Source organism: Armigeres subalbatus, chromosome 2, assembly GCF_024139115.2.
Source record: "Armigeres subalbatus isolate Guangzhou_Male chromosome 2, GZ_Asu_2, whole genome shotgun sequence".
NCBI lineage: Eukaryota > Metazoa > Arthropoda > Insecta > Diptera > Culicidae > Armigeres > Armigeres subalbatus.
In genome coordinates, this window is record NC_085140.1 from 277597068 (window position 1) to 277620416 (window position 23349).

Below are 23349 nucleotides of genomic sequence, written 5' to 3' on the forward strand. Positions count from 1 at the left end.
ACTCCAAAAGTAATTTTTGGAAGAGCCCCAGTAGAATTTTCGAAGCAACTCCAGGAAGGATTCTTGTAAGAATTCCAAAAAGATATCTTGAATGAAACTCATATAAAATCCCTGCAGGAACCCCAGGAGGACATCCTTGGTGAACTCAGGAGGAAATCGTGGAGGAACTCCAGTAGATATTTCTGGTGAGGCTTCAAGAAGAATTTTTGACGAAATTCCTGTGCGATTTTCTGAAAGAACTCCCACAAGGCATTCTTGAAGTAACTCCACGAGAAATTCCTTGGAGAATTCAAAATGAATTTCTAAGGGAATTCAGAATGAACTCCTGGGAAAATCCAAAATGAATTCAAGGGGGAATTCTGACTAAATTCCCAGGTAAACTCTAACAGAATTCATGGGTAAACTCTGAATGATTTCTTGGGGGAATCCAGAATGAATTCTTGGGGGAATTCAGAATGAATTCCTGGGTAAATTCAGAATAAATTCCTGGGGGAATTCAAAATGAATTCCTGGGGGAATTCAAAATGAATTCCTGGGGGAATTCAAAGTGAATTCCTGGGGGAATTCAGAATGAATTCCTGGGGGAAATCAGAATGAATTCTGGGAATTCAGAATGAATTCCTGGGAATTCAGAATGAATTCCTGGGAATTCAGAATGAATTCCTGGTGGAATTCAGAATGAATACCTGGGAATTCAGAATGAATTCCTGGGAATTCAGAATGAATTCCTGGGAATTCAGAATGAATTCCTGGGAATTCAAATGAATTCCTGGGAATTCAGAATGAATTCCTTGGGAATTCAGAATGAATTCCTTGGGGAATTCAGAATGTATTCCTTGTGGAATTCAACATGAATTCCTTGGGAATTCAGAATGAATTCCTAGAATTCAGAATGAATTCCTTGGGGAATTCAGAATGAATTCCTTGGGGAATTCAGAATGAATTCCTTGGGGAATTCAGAATGAATTCCTTGAGGAATTCAGAATGAATTCCCTGGGGAATTCAGAATGAATTCCTTGGGGAATTCAGAATGAATTCCTTGGGGAATTCAGAATGAATTTCTTGAGGAATTCAGAATGAATTCCTTGGGGAATTCAGAATGAATGCCTGGGGGAATTCAGAATGAATTCCTGGGGGAATTCAGGTTGAATTCCTGGGGAAATTCAGAATGAACTCCTGGGGGAATTTAGAATGAACTCTTGGAGGAATTCAGAATGAATTCCTGGGGGAACTCAGAATGAATTCCTGGGGGAATTCAGAATGAATTCATGGGGGAATTCAGAATGAATTCCTGGGGGAATTCAGAATGAATTCCTGGGGGAATTCAGAATGAATTCCTGGAGGAATTCAGATTGAATTCCTGAAGGAATTCAGAATGAATTCCGGGGGGAATTCAGAATGAATTCTTGGGCTAATTTAGAATGAATTCCTGGGGGATTTAGAATGAATTCCCGGGGGAATTTAAAATGAATTCCCGGGGGAATTCAGAATGAATTCGTGGCGGAATTCAGAATCAATTCGTGGAGGAATTTAGAATGAATTCCTGGAGGAATTTAGAATGAATTGCTGGGCGAATTTGGAATGAATTGCTGGGGAATTCAGAATGAATTCCTGGGAATTCAGAATGAATGAATTCCTGGGAATTCAGAATGAATTCCTGGGGAATTCAGAATGAATTCCTGGGGAATTCAGAATGAATTCTGGGAATTCAGAATGAATTCCTGGGGAATTCAGAATGAATTCCTGGGGGAATTCAGAATGAATTCAGGGAATTCAGAATTAATTCCTGGAGGAATTCAGAAAGAAATTCCCGGGGGAGTTCAAAATGAATTCCCGGGGGAATCCAGAATGAATTCCTGTGGAAATTCAGAATGAGTTCCTGGGGGTATTCAGAATGAATTCCTGAGGGAATTCAGAATGAATTCCTGGGGGAATTCAGAATGAATTCCTGTTGGAATTCAGAATGAATTCTTGTTGGAATTTAGAATAAATTCCTGTGGGAATTCAGAATGAATTCCTGTTGGAATTCAGAATACATTTAGAATTCAAAATGAATTCCTGGTGGAATTCAGAATGAATTCCTTGGAGAATTTAGAATGAACTATCGAGGGTTCTACACATCTGTGCGGTCTTAAACACAAAATAAGCGAAAATAATTACTTCTCTGTGGGTGCTGCCTATCTAATTTTGTTTTTTCGCACTTGTATATTGCGCTTTTTGCACCTTACAAGAGTTCTGTGAGAATATTTTTCTCACATTCAATACACTCAAACAAATTTGATTTTCCGTGTATATTATTTATGTGTGAGTGCTCAATCTGAAAACAAATAGACGTCAAATCATGGTGTGAATCGATTTAGTGTGCACGTTCACATGTGACTAACGAGTAATGATTTGGGTAGATTTCAGCAACAAAAATCGATCAATCTGAAAAAAGAGTGAGTGTGTGAAAAGAATCGGGAAAATCACAATCTACAAAGAATTCTTCAAATTGGTGAAATCGGCAAAACAAGTTTGATAAATTTGTTATCATGGCTTGTTGTGAATCGGAACAGTTTTTGCTTTTCTTTAATCATTGCTCATTATCTATTGAGAGCGATTTTTGCAAACCCTGGATTTAAGAATTCCTGACGTTCGTTTTACCAACTAACTCTAAGAACTAAACATTAGAATCAATTCTGGCAAATTATGTAAACCAAATCAGTACCTATTTTTAAAATGCGTTCTGCAACCCACCGATCCCGTTGGAAAATCCCGTGCTCTCGTTCTGCCTTTCCAGCGTACTGCTTGTCAAGTCTTTTCAGAGTACTGCTCGAGAGTGGTTGTTACCAATTCGTGGTAAGAATCGGAAAGGAATGCTTTAAAATATTTGTTCGAATCCGATGCAAATATTCTGCAATTGCTGCTTCTTCTCTTGTGTGGTGGTTCATCCGGCCCGCAATAGCATTCAGGTACAGTTCCACCAACCGGAGTTTGCCACCACCATAGAACGGTGCAAAGAAGCTCGGCAATTTTCGATTCTTGGCTCCATTGCAACATTCCGGTTCGTCCGTCAGCTCTATAAGCTGCTTTTTCTGTATTCATAAATTCATTGTGGCTTCTTAAATTTTTCAATTTTATTTTCATAGCTTTGGCAACGGTTGGTCTGTCCTGCGTCAGCGGCAATTTTGATTCGTTTGTGAGACGCTACCAGGGTATGGCTGTGTGAAGCAGCGCTAGTGCTAAAGGCGGAAGATGGGAGGGGACGTAACTATTTGAAATATGACGAAGCCCACGAACAGCATACAGTTCGATCCTGGGTTATTGCGCCTCATTGCACACAAAGGTAACCCGGGAGGACTGCATGGAAAAGTGCTTTCAATGAATATTTTGCATATTTCACATAAGAAATATTTTACTCTTGGTTGATGGGAATCGAAGCTGCCAGTCAGACGCTTAGTGGGGATAACAGGAATGGAAAATGTTTCATCTTTTATGAGGAATCTGGTTTATTTCAAGAAAAATTGAAAACGTACGCTTGGAAGGTTTTTCTTGGGTCATTGTGGGGTTGAAATTAGGATCATTCAAATGCAAGGTATAGATTATTATTTTTGCAGCTCATTTTATTATATTAAATAGTTAGAAATGGTTAAAAGTAGTTAGAAATCAGTTGTAGAAAGACTTTCATTATCATAAGATTACTTTGCAGCGCCACAATATTCTATGTTTTCTCTATGATAAGATTAGGTTCAATTATGAAGTTAAAGGTGATTTAAGATCTGATATTAATGACTGCTGCCATCTGGAAATGGAATTTTTACCTAACTGAAGAAAGACCTTTAGCTTCACGGAAGTACAAATTGCTTCTTCTGTCGATAGGTGCTTTTAACGAACACAGCTGACGTATTTCGAGAATTTACTTTGAATTAAAATTGATTTTGTGAATTTATTTTGAATCACATATTTGGATTTTACAAATGAACGCAAAATGAAATAAAAGAGCTGCAATTTAACATCTGCATTCATTCAAAACTACATGGTCATGCAAATGCAGTTTATTCGATTGGAATTCAAATTGATATAAATTTAAACTTCAACCGTCCCGAAAAATATAATTGATTTATAGTTTATTTTCATTGGGTAAAGCCCAAAACCTCATATATAAGATGAGGTAAAAAGTTTATTCATATTGATAATATCTTAGAAATGCAATTAGACAAGTTATACCAAATTCTAATTTCGTTTCATAACTTATATGGCGCCATAACGAAAACAACTTTTGAAATGAGTGCCCAACAAAATGCTCCCAGCTCACTGAATTGATCAACTATCATCAACAACTACCCATCAGCAAGCATATCAATTTTGACATAAAGAAGCATAAAATGTTCACCCTTCAAGGGAATCCACAAAACGGTCCAGTCTGCTCGTTCCGTTGCTGCCATCGACATCAACATCTCCGGGGCATTCCTGCGTACAACGATCCGAAAGGTTTTATGAGTCGGCCAGCAGAATGACAAGCCACCCCGACGCCTTCTTCGTATGGAGGCCGCTAAAAAAATATGACAGAACGGACCTTGCGGTCCCTTTTTTCCTACACGTGACCAAAAGCACCTCTGCACACTGCGCCTTCAGGCAGGCTGCACGAACGATGTACCGCCGCCGCTTCATGCATTGTGTTTCTATAAAGCCTCCTGTCGCTCCCGACGAGGATGTCGATGCACTGTGGGAGTTCCGATGGTCAAAAAACTAATTAGTTTTTAGAACATGTTTCTCGTTTGGGTTAATAAAGCTTTATTTATTTTTTACTAATGGGCCAAACACAATGGATACGTTTGCGTGCGTTTTGACAGTTTTCCCATGGAAAAGAGCTACGTTTATGTTTATTACACTGGGGTATACCACAAAAAAAACCACCAAATTACGGACGACCCTTCCCGCAACTCGTTATCTCTCCCTATGTCAATAGTATTCTTGGTCTCTTTTATCTACATACAATTTTGTTTTTTACAACTAGAAAAACTCCCTTTTTAGATATATTTTTATCTCAATGTGTCCTAGGCATATTTTGTTCAAGATTCACTCTATATGTCGATATATTCAAATTTCTAGCCTACGATCTACCATCTATGGGCAATAAAAACACATCGAAAACTAGAAATGACATAAACAAATGGTAAAAGACCCAATAGTCGAGGAACTTAGCACGTTCAACCACTATTTCTCATCAACTATGATTTAAATTAAACAAAGATTGGTCCAATCGCAATAGAATACATCATTGTTGCCTAAAATGATACCTCCAATTATTGGTGCAGTGTTCCAATAGTTGCGGTAGTTTTTAATTCGTGTTCCTATAGTTGCGAATCCCATTGTGTTCATATGGGACTCGCAACTATGGGAACACTACCGCAACTAAAGCAGAGACAAAGTTACGGTATTTTAATGATACTTTACCGATTTTGATGCAATTCTCAGACTGTGTTCTTTTATTTAGTTTAATGACAGGTCAATTAATTGATAGACTATATGGCATGCTGCGATTATTATATAGATTGTATATAAACAGTACTACCGCAACTATAGGGTCACCCACGAATTTCGGAACATTTACCCTAGTCGTTTTTCGTAACAATCTCAAGTAACAATTTCCATGCTCCTTGGATTTATCTAATTCTGCTTTATTGGCGCTCTTAATGCTATCAATAAACCTCTAATAAATCTGCTGAAAAAAGCTTCAAACGTCAAATGCCTATTGACCTTATAAACAGATCTATGATTGTGATGAAGAGCGTAATAAATCCATCCAATGTTCAACACTCGAATAAAGCTCCCATTTTTGATCATAATGTAATCAAATGAATTGCCCCCATAAGAATGTTTGCATTGCGGAGAGTTTAAGACGTTGTTTAATAAAAGCAAATAAAATCTGATCCAATTCCATGATGGCCATATTGAAAATGAAGAACCATTTTGCAGTCAGTGAAGTTCATGATTCAACGACATTTTCACCGCGTATCATACTTTTTCGTATAAATTATTTTATTTGTTAATAATTTGGGCAAAAGTACTAATCGATTTAGTGGACATCCTAGATGTTGTAGTGATGAATATTTTCGATTTATTTCCCTGAACTACGTTATATTGCCAGCGCGTGGTGTTCAACCTTATTTTTTCACCAACTTTGACCATCAAATCGGACGCGCATTTTTTTCCAATGGTACTGAATCGAAAAAACAACCTGAAGAAAATATTATTTTGCTGTCATCACCATAATTTTCACCAGAAATCCACTTGGAAATATCTTGCTCTTATAGTGGTCATCAGAAGGTTACCGTGTTTTATTGTTAGATCTTATAAATTGATCTTGAAAACCATTCTTAGAGCGGAATAAAACTTGAAATGTTACTTGGGAATGACCTTCACTGGCTGCGCCCGAGTTTTGGTAAAGAGCGGTGCAGAATTAATTCGTTTGCGTATCGCAATACGCAAATGTATCCATTCTGCTAAGCTCTTAATGGTGGAGCACCAGCATTTTTGGCGTAATTGGTTCATTAATATTTTGGCGACAGTAGTAAGCACTTTGGATGAGTTATTTAGTCAAACGATAAATCAACCAAAAAATGTACGGCAGTTTAAAGTATTATGGAGTATTAGTGCATTTTATCGTTTGTAATGAATTGCCTACTTTAAGCGTGCTTACAGTGCCACACTAGTTAACTTGCTGAAATCAGTATGATGAATGCATCTGTGGTTCGCTCTCTCAAAATTAAGCGCCTCCATCGAAAAAACACGGTGCCCCGGTAGACCGTTATTATAAAATAAAAATGTCCATCAAAACCAAGTACAGGGCTCGATTCCTGTGGTAATTCTGCACCTCTGGACCAATTTTTAAAAAAATCCCTAGGAGGAATATCGAGAAATCTTGATTTGAAGTTTAAAGTTAAGAAATTTCAAAAGAATCCATATAAGAATCCAAAAATATCACCAAAAACCCTGATTAATCCACCTAGATAGATGTCCTTCAATTCTTCTTGTACCTGCCGGTCGGAAGTAACCACCAGCTTTGCAGGGTTGCTGTCCGGCATTCTTGAAATATGCCCTGCCCATCGTACCCTTCCAGCTTTAGCTACCTTCTGGGTACTGGGTTCGCCGTAGAGCTGGGCGAGCTCTTGTTTCATCCTTCGCCGCCACACACCATTCTCTTGCGTGCCAAAGATGGCCCTAAGCACGCGTTGCTGTTATTCAAACTATAAATATTTACAACTGACTTACTTATCTTACCAAACTGACTTAAGTATGTTTTTGTATGGAAGGGAGGAAATGTATAGACCGGTCATCGGACCGGATAGTCTGCACACCGTATCGAATGACAACGGCCAACGATGCATAAACTTCGCAGCCTCCCGCGGAATGGTAGTCCGAAGCACCTTCTTTCCCCTCAAAAATATCCACAAGGCCACATGGAGATCACCTAATCAAGATACGGAAAACCAAATCGACCACGTTCTAATCGACGGTAAATTCTTCTCCGACATCACGAACGTCCGCACTTACCGCAGTGCGAATATTGAATCCGACCACTACCTCGTTGCAGTATGCCTGCGCTCAAAACTCTCGACGGTGTACAACACGCGTCGAAGTCGGACGCCGCGGCTTAACATTGGGCGGCTACAAGACGGTAGACTAGCCCAAGAATACGCGTAGCAGCTGGAAGTGGCACTTCCAACGGAAGAGCAGCTAGGCGCAGCGTCTCTTGAAGATGGCTGGAGAGATATTCGATCCGCCATTGGTAGCACCGCAACCGCTGCACTTGGCACGGTGCCCTCGGATCAGAGAAACGACTGGTATGACGGCGAATGTGAGCAGTTAGTGGAAGAGAAGAATGCAGCATGGGCGAGATTGCTGCAACACCGCACGAGGGCGAATGAAGCACGATATAAACAGGCGCGGAACAGACAAAACTCGATTTTCCGGAGGAAAAAGCGCCAGCAGGAAGATCGAGACCGTGAAGAAACGGAGCAACTGTACCGCGCTAATAACACACGAAAGTTCTATGAGAAGTTAAACCGTTCACGTAAGGGCCACGTGCCACAGCCTGATATGTGTAAGGACATAAACGGGAACCTTCTTACGAACGAGCGTGAGGTGATCCAAAGGTGGCGGCAGCACTACGAAGAACACCTGAATGGCGATGTGGCAGACGAAGATGGCGGTATGGTGATGGACCTGGGAGAACGCGCGCAGGACAGAATTCTACCGGCTCCGGATCTCCAGGAAATCCAGGAGGAGATTGGCCGGCTGAAGAACAACAAAGCCCCTGGGGTTGACCAACTACCAGGAGAGCTATTTAAACACGGTGGTGAGGCACTGGCTAGAGCGCTGCACTGGGTCATTACCAAGATTTGGGAGGAGGAAGTTTTGCCGCAGGAGTGGATGGAAGGTGTCGTGTGTCCCATCTACAAAAGGGCGATAAGCTGGATTGTAGCAACTACCGCGCAATCACATTGCTGAACGCCGCCTACAAGGTACTCTCCCAAATTTTATGCCGTCGACTAGCACCAACTGCAAGGGAGTTCGTGGGGCAGTACCAGGCGGGTTTTATGGGCGAACGCTCCACCACGGACCAGGTGTTCGCCATTCGCCAAGTACTGCAGAAATGCCGCGAATACAACGTGCCCACACATCATCTATTCATCGACTTCAAAGCCGCATATGATACAATCGATCGGGACCAGCTATGGCAGCTAATGCACGAAAACGGATTTCCGGATAAACTGATACGGTTGATCAAAGCGACGATGGATCGGGTGATGTGCGTAGTTCGAGTTTCAGGGGCATTCTCGAGTCCCTTCGAAACCCGCAGAGGGTTACGGCAAGGTGATGGTCTCTCGTGTTTGCTATTCAACATCGCTTTGGAAGGGGTAATACGAAGAGCAGGGATTAACACGAGTGGTACAATTTTCAATAAGTCCGTCCAGCTATTTGGTTTCGCCGACGACATAGATATTATAGCCCGTAACTTTGAGTAGATGGAGGAAGCCTACATCAGACTGAAGAGGGAAGCTAAGCGGATCGGACTAGTCATCAACACGTCGAAGACGAAGTACATGATACGAAGAGGTTCAAGAGAAGACAATGTGAGCCACCTACCGCGAGTTTGCATCGGTGGTGACGAAATCGAGGTGGTAGAAGAATTTGTGTACTTGGTCTCACTGGTGACTGCCGAAAATGACACCAGCAGAGAAATTCGGAGACGCATAGTGGCTGGAAATCGTACGTACTTTGGACTCCGCAAGACGCTCCGATCGAATAGAGTTCGCCGCCGTACCAAACTGACAATCTACAAAACGCTAATTAGACCGGTAGTCCTCTACGGACACGAGCCCTGGACGATGCTCGTGGAGGACCAACGCGCACTTGGAGTTTTCGAAAGGAAAGTGCTGCGTACCATCTATGGTGGGGTGCAGATGGCGGACGGTACGTGGAGGAGGCGAATGAACCACGAATTGCATCAGCTGTTGGGAGAACCATCCATCGTTCACACCGCGAAAATCGGACGACTGCGATGGGCCGGGCACGTAGCCAGAATGTCGGACAGTAACCCGGTGAAAATGGTTCTCGACAACGATCCGACGGGCACAAGAAGGCGAGGTGCGCAGCGGGCAAGGTGGATCGATCAGGTGGAAGATAACTTGCGGACCCTCCGTAGACTGCGTGGTTGGCGACGTGTAGCCATGGACCGAGCCGAATGGAGAAGACTCTTATATACCGCACAGGCCACTTCGGCCTTAGTCTGAATAAATAAATAAATAAATGTTTTTGTATGGCTAACTTTCTCGAGTATAAGTGTTGCATTCAATGTTTAATAGAATGAAAGGTAAAAATTAATTTTAATTTAGTGTTTATGTTCATAATGGAGAGAAGTAAGACCAGAGTTCGTGTAGAATAATAGTAGTTAGAAGTTTGATGTTTGATATGTAAGCCAAAACCTATTCCGGTACCTCTACAGAACTCCGAAAAATGATAACCCAAGACATGGTACTTTGAAGTGAATGGAAGCTGCGGCTTTTTCCAGCTGCTAGGTACACTTTTTTTAAATCATTCAGAACCTGCTGATTGAAATAATTATTAGAAAATTGTTAATGTCTAAGCAGAGTAATGACTTAATCCGAAAGATCGGGATTCTAGTGAACTCAATGCAATTTGTTGATGCCTCATCTGTACTTGGTTCACCCATAAATTTACTCAACATGGCGCTTCTCGAGCAACTTTAAAATCGTGTTAACAATTGGGAACTAGATGTGTAGTGACGGAGATAAACAAAGGTTCATTTTGCCTCTTTATTTAAGTGTTTTTAAAAGTTCAAAAATTGAATATTTTATCATCGTCGTAACCGAAAACCCAAATGAAGGAGGGCCCGTGAGGTGAGCTTAATCAGTTGTAAAAATTTATAATTGTAATAAAGGCAGCAAATGCAAACTGGTTAAAAACAACTTGGACCACTTTTTGGACGGCTTTGAAGGTATTTTGGGGATATTATTGAATTGATCGAAGAGCTGTAGCCCATCAAGTATAAAGTAAGTATTGAATCATTGCGCTTTTTGCACTTTATAAGAGTTCTGCGAGATTTTTTTTCTCACAGTCATCTTTTTCTCACACTCAATACACTCAAAAAAGTTTGATTTTCCGTGTATAATATTTGTGTGTGAGTGCTCAATCTGAAAACAAATAGACTTCAAATCATGGCGGGAATCGATTTAGTGTACACGCTTACATATGACTAACGAGTAATGGGTTATAATTGGGTAAATTTAAGTAACAAAAATCGATCAACCCGAAATGAGAGTGGGTGTGAGAAAAAGAAGCGGGCAAATCACAATCTACACATAACTCTTCAAATTGGTGAAATCGGCAATAAAATATAGATTCTTTTGAAATTTCTCAATAAAAAATTCCAAATCAAGATTTCTCGAGATTCCTCCACCTATGGATTTTTTAAAAAAATGGTCCAGAGGTGCAGAATTACCACAAGAATCGAGCCCTGTACTTGGTTTTGATGGACATTTTTATTTTATAATAACGGTCTACCGGGGCACCGTGAAAAATGTTTGGTAGGCATAGTAGCGGACACCTCCTACATAAACGGTATTTCCTAATTTTGAGAAAACCCGCGTTAGATGTCTTTCTGCATACATTTTTTTTTGCGGTTAACTCAGGCTGGCTATTTGCACATATACGATAGCGCCTGGATGCTGGCAGCGGCGGGTAGAAAACCATCCGCTGCCAATAATTCATTTTTCTAGAATAACCAGCAAAAATCCAAATAAATTTCCAAAGGAATTCCTTAAGGCATTTACGATATTTTTAATTCACCCAAACAAATTTTTGTACGTTCCTCCAAGAACTCCTTCGAAATTTCATCTATGAATTTCTCAAGAAAATCCTCCGAAAACAACTTCGGAGATATATCCAGAAATTCCTTTGGTAATTTAAAGAAATATTTTTAAAAAAAATTTAAGTTTCTTCGAAAAATCTTTCACGAAATCTTTTAGGAATTTCTTCAGAAATTCTTTTGGATATTCCTTTGGAAATTTCTTTATGAGTTTCTTTTAAATCCCTTTGAAAATTTATTTAAAAATACCTAAAAAAATCCTTCGGATATTCCTTCTGGATTATTTACAGAAATTGTTTTCGAAAATTCCTTGCGTGGAAATTTCTTAAGCGTTTTCTTTGGAAATTTCTTTAGGAATTTCTTCGGAATATGTTTTAAGAGATCCTTCAGGAATTCTTCTGAGAACTCCTTCAGGAATTATTTTCAGGAATAATTAAGAAATTTACGCTAGGAATTCCTTTTGACATCCATCCAGCAATTCCTTCTGGAAAGGCCTTGTAAATTTCTGCAGGAATTCCATAGAAACTTCCTCCAAGAAATCCTTTGGAAATCATTTTAGTAAAGCCAAACAGATTTTTTTTCCCGAAATTCATGCACTAATTATTCCGTAAATTTTGTTGGAAGAATTTTTCCGGGAATTCATTAAAGAATGAAATTGAAAATACTAAATGAATGTTCGGCAGAGTTTCTAATGAAAATTTCAAAGTAATTTCCAGATGAAATTTCTGAAAGGACTCTTATAGTAATTTCCGAATGATTCTTAAAAGAATTTTTGAAGCGATTTCCGATTTTTTTAAAGGAATATCCGAAGATTTTAGACTGATTAAATTTTCGGAGGGATGTCCGAAGCAATTCCTAAAAAACTTATGTGCTAAAAAAAATTCGAATGGATTTCTTGAGGAATTCCTGGAAAAAAAAATCTTTGAGAAATTCTTGAAGGTATTTCCTAAAACAGTTCGAATGAATTCCTAAACCAATTTCCGCAGGAATTTCAAGAGCAATTTCCTTAATTCTCCTAAGGAAATTTTGGAAGGTTTCCCTGAATCAATTTCCCGAAAGAATTCCGACCAAGAAATTCTTCAAATAATTCATTAAGGATATTTTGAAGAAGCTCTCAAAAAGTATGGCTTAAGGATTTTTTTAAAGGTTTTCCTAAAGGAGTTTTTGTAGGAATATCCTGATGTATTTCAAAAGATTTTTTTTCTAAATTTCCACATTAGCTCATTTTAATACTACTCCAGGGATTCTTTCGTAAACCTCCCAAAAATATTTTGCAAATTTCTTCAGAAATTCCCTTAGTAAAACAATGTAATATTTATCTCAAAATTCCCACAGGAATTATTTCGGAAATTTTGTTGACAGAATGCTTCCAAAAAATAGGAAATCCTAAGGAGTTTCTAATGGAAAATCAGAACGATTTTCTTGGATGAATTTCGTAAGAAATTTCTAAAGATTTCTCGAAGCAATTATCAAAAGGAATTTAAAATGAAATTTCCGAAGAAATTCCTAGAAAACTGCTCGAAGGGAATTCCGGAGAAATTTCAAAAAGAGTCTCCGAAGGTTTTAAGGCACTCCTGGAAGAATTGCTAAGGAATCCGGATGCATGAGCGCCTAAATTCATTTAACAATTTTCGAAAGAATACCTGTAGATCTGAAGCAATTCCTGAGGAAAATTTCTAAGGAACTCCTTGAAGCTCTTACCCGAGGTTTCGAAAGGATTTTTTGAGAAAGTACTGGCAGAATTCTTAAAACATATTCCGAAGAAATTCTCAAAAGAACTCGTAGAAGAAATTTATTATGATTCCAATCTTTGAGCTTTCGAAGGAATATTATGAGGAACATCCAATGGAATCCTCCAATTTATTTCAGGATTCCATTTTTTCAATTTGTTTTCGGAAATACTTGTCTAAATTTCTTCGGAAATCCTTCTAGGGATTCCTTCGAAAATTTATTTACAAATTCTTTATGGAATTTTTTCGGCAATTCCTTTGTTAATTTCAGGAACTGTTTCAATTATTTGCATCAGCAACTAGTTTAGAATTTTGCCAAACAAATTCCTCAAGAAATTCCTTCCGAAACTCTATGAAGAAATTCTTGGAATTCCTTTGAAATTTCACATGGGAATTTATTCAGAATTTCATCCAGGAATTCTTTCAAAATTTTATTTAGGAATACCTTTAAACATTCCTTCCAAAATTTAATTAGAAACTTCTTCTTAGGATATTTATTTAGAAATTTTCTCGGGAATCTCAAAAGGAATTCTTTATTACTTCAAGTGTTTCTCGAAATATTCATCTGGAAATACCTTTAATAGTTCCGTTAGAAATTCTTACGAAAACTACCTCAGAATTTTTGTATGAATTTTGTATGGTTTTATTATTTATGGTCCCACTGTGCAATGCGATGGGTGACGATGGTAGCGGGTAGCAGCCATTGTATGGTGTCGATAAAAACGAATTGTTGATAGGAAACGCTTTTTATTGGTGCCGAAATTGGACATATTAGGGGTGGTTTATTTTGCAGAGATGTTTCGGTTGCCAGGCATCCATTCAAGGCAGTGCGTGATGCAGGAATATTTATGCATATATGTATCACGCCGGAAGCCCAGATGATGATGATGCCGATGACGACGGCGACGGCGACGACGATGATGTGTTTGGCTTGCACTGGAAACGATGATGATTCGTTGACCGTCCATAAAGGATTCTGCTTGGCTGGCTACCAAGAGATAAGGATAATGTGTAATAAAATGAACTATTGCTGATCAACATGCGAAAAAAAGGCGTGCTTCGTTGGCTTTTGATTTCGGCAAAAGGTCCCCAATTGTGTTCACCAGACCGGCCAGTTTGAATTGATTGGGATATGACGAGAAGGTTCGGACTTCCAATCATTCATAATGGCAGCGGATGGGATTTCTTCCTTTTTGCTTCGTTTGAAACATGGATCAGGATTTTGTAAATCTTCTTTAAGTGTTTGTTATAGAATTTTGCGTGTTAAATCTTTTCCAGTCCTTCTTACGCATTATACAGTTTTTTTTTTAAATTTATTATGCTGTCAAGCAACGCATGTATTCATAGTAGAGCTTGCTGAATTATACATGTAATATGCATTGATATACTACCAACAGCCTATCAAAGTTAATTGCTTATTTTCCAGGTATTGGACGTCAATTTACAATGGTATGAAAACTCTGATGTGAATATGTACATTATATGGGAGATTTCGATTTGAAAAAATGTAACCACTTTCCTAAGTCGTGAAAATCGAGGGTTCGGGTTCGAGGGTTCCTGAGCTTACGATTTGGTACGGATGAGGCAAAAAAGTGTCTATTTTATTGGTTTTAGAGACTTTGGCGAAAAGACGAAAATGTCAGCCGTAACCCTATCTCCAATACCTACATTTTTCAAATCAAAATCTTCCACATCATTTACATATTTACATCAGAGTTTTCAGAACATTGAAAATACTACCAACGTTTAAGTCAAGTCTTAGCACAACTGGTCACAGAAAACTCTCTGGCAATAATAGAATAAAACCTACCAAAGTCGTCGCTTGTTTTCGTTTTTTTCCCTTCCGTGCTAGTAATATTTTCATATTTCAATGAAACCGAAATGAACAAGTACGTGATTAAGACATCAAAAGAAAACGTACAAGTTGCAAAAGGACAGTTCTATTCCAAATGCTTAATTTAAAGATCAGATGAATACAGTACATATATTTCCGCTTGCTTACCTGTACAAAGGAATTCCGGCGTCGTCTTTGAACCAGAGCACCATGTAAACCTTATCTCTGGAAGGGGCCGACAGTGGGCAGGGTAAGGAAATTTTCCTGCCTTCCACCGCCTGGATTTCCGACGAAAGGGCAACTGTGGATGGAGAAGATAAAAAAAACGAAATATATTAGGTTTCGCCGATTCCAGTAACTCTATGCTTCTGCTGTCGCTGCCGCTGCACAATCAATGTAAGGCCATCAGTTTTCTGGTCATTGGAATTTTAAATTAGCATGGCTTGGGAAGCGGAAAGCATCAGGTTTCGAACTGGTCCATTAGCATTAGATACTGGTAAAGTGACATCGCGCGAAATTGAGATCGGATGGCATTTTGAATATTTTATTAAGAAAATATTCTAGCGAGATTTTATGGAAACCTAAAAATAATACTTGTGTGGAATAACCAATGCACATGTGAAGACTCCACATGTGTTCTAGAGGTGTGCGCTGGACTAATCTCAAGCTGTGGAGTTTATTGTAATTTTGCACGGCACGGTGATTGTTTTGTTGTTAGTTGAGGATTGGGGCATTGTATGATACGGTCGTATCATTTGAACGCAATACCCGGTCCAATCTATTAACAATCTAATCTAATCTATTAAACGTGACAATAGGTTGCTGTTCTGCCTCTACTATGGGAGCAGGGAGAGTAAGTAAATTATTGACGTCATATTCGCAATGTGTTTCATTTTCTGCATCGTTAGTATCAGAGCATCCAACTACTTCAACTCTATTGCTGTATAGGGTTTATAAGTTTTTGTGAATATATAAAGTTTAGTTTGGAATATATTCAACTCCAATAAAATTTATTTGTTTTTAAAGCAGCTTGCTACCTTAGGTAATTTTAAATGAAAACAATAATCTTTCAGAATGATTCCTGAAGTACATTTCAAAGACATTTTGTAACAGCTGTCTAATTTCAGTACAAGTGTAACATAGCGCTGTTTAAAAAAATGTATATTGCATAAAATAAACTTCTTTGAACGCGGCTGAAAACAATCTTGTTCGGGATTTAAAGAACTGTTGAATTACATGCCATGGAGATTTACGGCACCAAACCCAAGTAACATTTTGAGTTTTATGATTTATTACAAGAGTATTTTATTCCTACGGCAATAATACCTCAGTTAAGGTAATTTCTCCTGCGTAGCTTACATCAAAACCTCTTGAAGAGTCCTCAAAAACCTTTCAAAATCCTTTTGCAAACTAAACTGATAAAAGAAAGTTGGCAACATTTAAATCCTTTTCTAAGCCACCTAATCTCGTTGCCTATCGAATTCTCCATATATAGCTTTATTCAAACAATCATATGAATTTATATAATACGTTCAGTCTCGAGGAAATAAATTATACTTATACATTGAACATGGTGACCCAAAATGCTATAATCAGATATTCAATTAAAATTCATTCGATAATAATAATAAAAGGAGAAGTGACTTATGGTGCATTAATTTTAAGTGGGGAGCGAGATTTATTGTGTCATTTAGTGCAAAACACTGATAAAAATGATACGCTCTCAGTACACTCAGTTTCAACAATTTTATTTCAAAACATTTTTTTTAAGAAAACAGGAGAAGTTATGCATTATAACTTCGAATTTATCATTTTACTACACGTATTAAGGAAATAAAATACTCGCTTGTGACAGCACTTTATCGATCGTAATCAAAAATGCACATTTCCGTGCCACTGTCAATGAAAATTAAGTACAAGGTATCAGGGGTGCATCTACGCATCGTGTTATTTTCTCTATTTCAAATCTCTGTCGAATTTGTCACCTCGCGATTTGGGATATGTAATGTTCAATATCAAGATGATTGATGTTGCTGAAAATGGGTCAGCATGTATATTATGAGTAAGCACGCAGCATGGTGATAGTAAAATAAGGTAAGAATCGGTTGTATACTATTTCGCCGAAAACCATTTCGCGTAATTTTTTTTCGCGGTACGACATTTCGCGGAGTGCACCAAATCTCCGAAACACATTTCTCGGAATGCACCTTTCGCGGAATGTACCATTTCACCGAAAGTCATTCCGCGGAATGCCATTTGGCGGAATTCAGTTAGAATAATTATTATTGAAATATTTACCGATTTCTGCTTAATTATATGCAATCCGGGCTAAATTCTTTTGAATTATGATTTAAATAGTGAAAGATGGTAATTTTTTCTTTCAATGACTGCATCCGGTCGGTATAACACAAAGCGAGAAAACAATGCCTTCTTGAAATGGACATGTTTGCTCGGTATAAAGAAAAGAAAGAAGGTAGTCCCTTCTATGATTTAACGCATTTGCCCGGTATAAAGCAAAGGAAAAGGTTATGCCTGCTTCATTAACTAATGTCTCCTCAGGGTTAAATGTAAAATTGGAACATAAAACAATTATCTATATAAAAGAAACAAGGAAAAAAATTGAAGATGAGGGGCCAGGTGGCCAAACACTTAAACTCATTTTGCAAACCGCGATTTGTAAATTTCCTTCAAACCCGGACCCGACCCGAATCCGTAATTTTTTTTTGTCAAAAACCCGAAACCGATCCGTATCCGAGAATTTTTGTATTCGTAAACTCGTACTGAACCCGAACGCGACATAATTTAATTATTTATGCCCGCACTTAAGTTTTGCCCGGAAAATTAAAACTAGATATTTTCTGTTTATTTTTCAATCGAAAAAAATGTAAGCCCAAACAACAAACAAGTCTAACAATTAACAAAACTGAATAAAATAATATTCAGTATTTTATTTCCTTAACCCGTACCCGACCAGGACACGATTTTCTTTATCTCAACCCGAACCCGATATTGTACTAATTTTTCAAACCTGAATCCGACTCAAACTCGTCATGTTCCGGTTCGATTCGGGTCTAGTCTTCCCCGGCGAGAGGAGTTGATAATGCCTTCTTTAGAATAACGTGCCTGTCCAGTGTAAGGCGACAGGAGTTGATAATGCCTTCTTTGAATGGATGCGTTTGCCCGGTATAAGGCGAAAGAGGGGTAATATTTTCTTTAACTGGATGCATCTGCCCGGTATAAGGCGAAGGGAGGGGTAACGCCTTCTTTATATGGATGCGTCTGCACGGTTTAAGGCGAAAGGAGTTAATACAACCTTCTTTAAAAGAACAAATCTACCCGGTTTAAGGGGAAGGAATGAGTAATGCCTTCTTTAAATGGTAGCGTCTGCCCGGTACAAAGCGGACAGTGTCTGTCCGGTACAAAGCGCTACCATTTCCCGATATTACGTGAAAGGAAGAAATAAATGATTATTCATAAAAACGTCTATCCGCAACAAAGTAAAGAGAGGATATAATCCCTTCATTATATCTGGCCCATCTGCCAGATATAATAAAGGATTTGTAAGAGGCAATTGAAATTTTGAAAACTTCATCTACATATTATTGGAGGCCTTCCTTATGCATGTAACTTGGCTTAGCAGGTAAGCAGGTAATAATTGTGGAAGTGCTGAATGAACACTAAGCTATTATTATCAATATGTCGCGAAACATTCCGCCAAAAGTCATTCGGCGAAAAGGTACAAACCGCCAAATGTCGTACCGCGAAAAGTTATAAACCGCCAATTGTTATTCCGCGAAATGTTCAACCGCGAAAATGAATTCCGTGAAATAGTTTTCGGTGAAATGTTATACAATCGTAAGGGTCGATTGGCCGAAGCCCATTCGACCAAATGTCATTTGGCCGAATGCCACTAGGTCGAACAAACCATTAGGTCGAAAGTAATTTAGCCGAATAGGACATTTGACCGAATAGAAAATTTGGCCGAATAAGACAATTGGCCGAATTGGAGATTTGGCAGAATAAGACATTCGGACAAATAGGACATTTGGCCGAATATGAAATTTGTCCGAGTAGGACAATAGGCCAAATTGAACATTTGGCAGAATTATCTATTTGGCCGAATAGAACATTTTATCGAATAGAACATTTGTCCCAATAGGACATTTGGCCAAATACGACATTTGGCCGAATAGGACATTTGGCCGAATAGGATATTTTGACAAACAGATCATTTGGCCGAGCAGGACATTTGGCCGAATAAGTCATTTAAAAAGTGCGAAACAAGAAGTGAAAAGTGCGACGTCTCAATTCTCACTACTTATTTCCCACTCCCTCACTATAACAAGTTAGTAGTGCGTAGTGAGAAGTGAAACGTCTCGCTTCTCAATTCGCACTACTCACTTTGCACAGTGAGAAGTGGGAATCAAGTAGAGAGAAGTGAGACGCCTGGCTTTTCACACCTCATTTCTCACTTTTCAAATGACCTATTCGGCCAAATGATCTGTTTAGCAAAATAACCTGTTCAATCAAATGTCTATTCAGTGAAATGTCGTAATTTACCAAAATTCGGCCAAATGTCCTATTCGATAAAACGTTCTATTCGACCAAATGTCTTATTATTCCAAATGTCCTATTCGGCCTATTGTCCTACTCGGCCAAATTTCCTATTCGCTCCAATGTCACAATCGGCCACATGTCCTATTCGGACAAATGTCCTATTCAGTCAAATGACTTATTTGGCCAAATGTCGTGCTCTGCTAAATAACATGTTTGGCCAAATAACCTATTCGGTAAAATGTTCACTTCGGCCAAATGTCCAATTCGGCCAAATGTACTTTTCGGCCAAATGTCTTATTCGGCCAAATTTTCTATTCAGCCAAATGTTCTATTTGGTCAAATGTTCTATTCGGTCAAATGTCTTATTCTGTCAAATGTCTTATTCTGCCAAATGTCCTATTCGGCCAAAATTCCTATTCGGCCCAATGTCTTATTTGACCAAATGTTCTATTCGGCCAAATGTCCTATTCGCCAAATGTCTTATTCTGCCAAATGTCCTATTCGGCCAAATTTCCTATTCGACCAAATGTCCTATTCGAATAAATGACCTATTCGGCCAAATGTCCTGCTCGGCAAAATAACATGTTCGGCCAAATAACCTATTCGGTAAAATGTTCATTTCGGCCAAATGACCTATTCGGTAAAATGTTCATTTCGGCCAAATGACCTATTCGGTAAAATGTTTATTTCAGCCAAATGTCCTATTCGGCCAAATGTCCTTTTCGGCCAAATGTCCTATTCGGCCAAATGTTCTATTCGCCAAATGTCCTATTCGGGCAAATGTTCTTTTCGCCAAATGTCCTATTCGGGCAAATGTCGTATTCTGTCAAATGTCGTATTAGGCCAAATGACCTATTCGACTAAATGACCTATTCAGCCAAATGATTTTCGGCCAAATGGTCTTTTTGGCCAAATGGTATATTTGGCCAAACAACTTTCGGTCTTGTGGCCTTCGGCCATACGGCCCTTCCCTTAAAGCACAGAGAACAGACGTTCATCTTCATTCGCGTGCTTGTGTAAAAGTTTGTACTGGTCATTTTGAAGTATGTCGTTATGCCCCCGTTGTGCGGTGCTAGTGTGCTGATAAATATGGTTAAAATTTGCCGTATTTTACTTTTTAGCGCTAGTGTTCATTCCGAATTGCTTCTAGGCTCACTCCTAGGTGGCAGCACTACATTGATTATGTAGTATATGCCAACGCCATCACCTAATGATATTGAGTTTTTATGTCGGGCAGCCTGCGTTGGCGGCGCTGAGGTGCGATTTAAATCTTTACACACGTTTTTAACGAAATTTTGTTCGAGCATCCATGTCTGTTCTCTGTGCTGTGAGCACGGAGTCAATCAGAAATGCAAATTTTGTAGCAACCACAAATGCCAATTGATCACATTTGAAGCCAAATGTTTTGAAAGTGACTTTTATGGTTACAAAACGACTTTAAGAAGTATGTTATTATTGCAAAAAAAAACTAACGTCAATGGGCTTTAATGATTTAAATAATTTTGAATCCAAACCCTACTACTGAAATTTTTCCACAGTACTGATTTTACACTATTCTGTAATCGGTTTGTCACTTTTTAAATCACCCAACATGCTTTCCATTTATTCTACACGGATTTGATATTGCTTTCCACAAATTGTAATAGATGATATGGACACAAAAAGCAAATAATCACGCAATGGTATTATCACTGACAAAGAGGCAAACCACTTTCAAATTGGTCATTTTCATCTTATCAAGGAAGCACTCGAATATTCTACAAACATTTAATTTTCCTCTGCAAGATTTTAGCAATTGTTGTTTCTTTTCCTGTTTCCCTCTGGGAAAGTAAACGTAAATAAACACCAATGAAGTTCCAATTCGAATGCTAACCTTATATTATCAATCAACTGAAAATCAGCTTGCAATTTTCTGCCGAAGCTTAATATGCCATAATCCTTTGCCTCTGACGTTTTCCCTCTTCCGTCGTCTTTTTCGCGTTCAACTAAACACAGTAGAAGAAGGTTCCAATAGCAAAACGTTCAAAGCGTTACGTCTATTTGTCTGTGGTCTTACCACGGTACCGAAAAGACAATAGAACACACCAAGCAATTCCATCTAATCGCTTTCTACGACTTCGTCTCAATTTATCCCACCGAAAAGCCTCGAAGACAGTTCGCTTGGAAATTTCCGGGAAAATTATGTCAAAGTCGTTGCCACTGGTAATGATGATTCCAGAAGATTTGCTTCGTTGTGGCCTGTTCAATCGCACCGGCAAGTTGCTCGCCGTGACGTTCGTCTTGTGACGGATTCCGACTCCGGACAACGACGACGACGACGTAGATTAGGCCCATCATACGGAGCAAAGATAATTCTAAATCCAGGGGGCTTTGCAGCAAAGATTAGAGCGTTTGCCCGAAAACATTCGCTGATCTATTTACGGGGACAAAGCGACAAACTCGTGGTGGGCTTCGCTTCTGTGAGGCAGTAATAATTCTTAATTTTCCGTAAAATAACTCAATTACAAACAAATTAACCTTGCCGGAGACAGCGACAACCACGCTGGCAGGGGGCAACTTAGGGCCCGCGTAGAGACCAGCGCTGCTAGAATCAAAGCAATAGTCATGGGGAGATAGCGGAGAAACACTTCTGACGCTTCCTTTCCTGCATTGTTGGAAAACGTCAGACAATTAGAGGAAAATTTATGACCGTCCACTCAATCTTGATATTTTAGGAAGTTGTGGACTCACTTCAAGGAAAGCAAAGGCAACTCGTCCCACGCGCGAAACCTGACCAAACTAATTCTATAGCCAGGGGATGGGTTGATTTTGGACCTGGGCTGTTCGGGCAGAAGAGACAGTTTCCTCGGAAGTGTGGGTCCGAGTTTTAATTTATAACCTTCTTTCTCTCTGGTGGTTTGTCGCCTTGGGGAGAGACAACCGACCGTAGCTGGGTGCAGCAAAAAAATGTAATGACCGAGAATAGTCGTTTGGCAAGATAAAAATTGCGATGAGAAGATAATTACAGCAATAAGGACACAATCGGATGCGTGATTTATGCGGTCAGAAATGGCATTAGGATAATGGCGCGATAAGTGACCGAAATTGCGGAGAAAAGTTCTAATTTAATGGTACAGTAATGGAGTGGAAGAAAAACTCTTGAAAAATAAAGCTGAAATGGCAAAATGGAATCATCAAATTTATGAATTATATTTACGATTATATTCTTATTTACATAAATATATCTAGCTCTTGTAGGAAACTGTACATGAGCTAGCATGTCGACTTACCCTCTTACAGGAAATAAGTAACATGCAGTAGATTTATTAGCATTTTATAACTGTCAATGGCATATTTTCATCCTCGTATCTATCGGTTTCCATGGTCTCCAATCCGGAGATGGCAAGTTCTAAGTCTAGGATGTTTTCGGGTTGATAACATTCCCGACTCCCTGGGCATAGTGTATCCATTGTACTTGCCGCACAAGATACATGCTCATGCAATGGCGAACATAGAAAAGCTTTCAATTGATAACTGATGAAATGTTAATAGAACATAGAAAGTTGAAAAGTAGGCCAAGTTCCAGTTGGAATGTAGAGCCATAGATGAAGAAGAAGAATCCTTCGGTTTCCAGGTTAGAAACATTAGATAATCATAACATTTTCAGTGCACAGGAAAAAGTTTGTGTCAATCGATTGCTCAAAGAGCATTCGATTCGGCGAACTTTACTGCCAGAAGGATAATATGAATGAAGGAACATTTCCGTAAAAAACGAAGCATACCACTTTCCAATTACGTACTCTTTGCATGACATCTTTAAAAGTAATCATGCCTTCCTACTTCCTTAAAAACTGGCAAACAAAACCACCTCGAAC

General features: G+C 38.9%; 1 protein-coding gene across 1 annotated transcript in view; it reads right to left on the minus strand.

Annotated features, from left to right (window-relative positions):
* Positions 1-23349, minus strand: part of LOC134212290 (neural cell adhesion molecule 1-like) — a 1103894-nt gene that overhangs the window by 352720 nt on the left and 727825 nt on the right. Inside the window, exon 3 of the mRNA XM_062690003.1 lies at positions 15107-15239. Coding sequence (XP_062545987.1) covers positions 15107-15239 — 133 coding nt within the window. The remainder of the gene's footprint in view (positions 1-15106; positions 15240-23349) is intronic.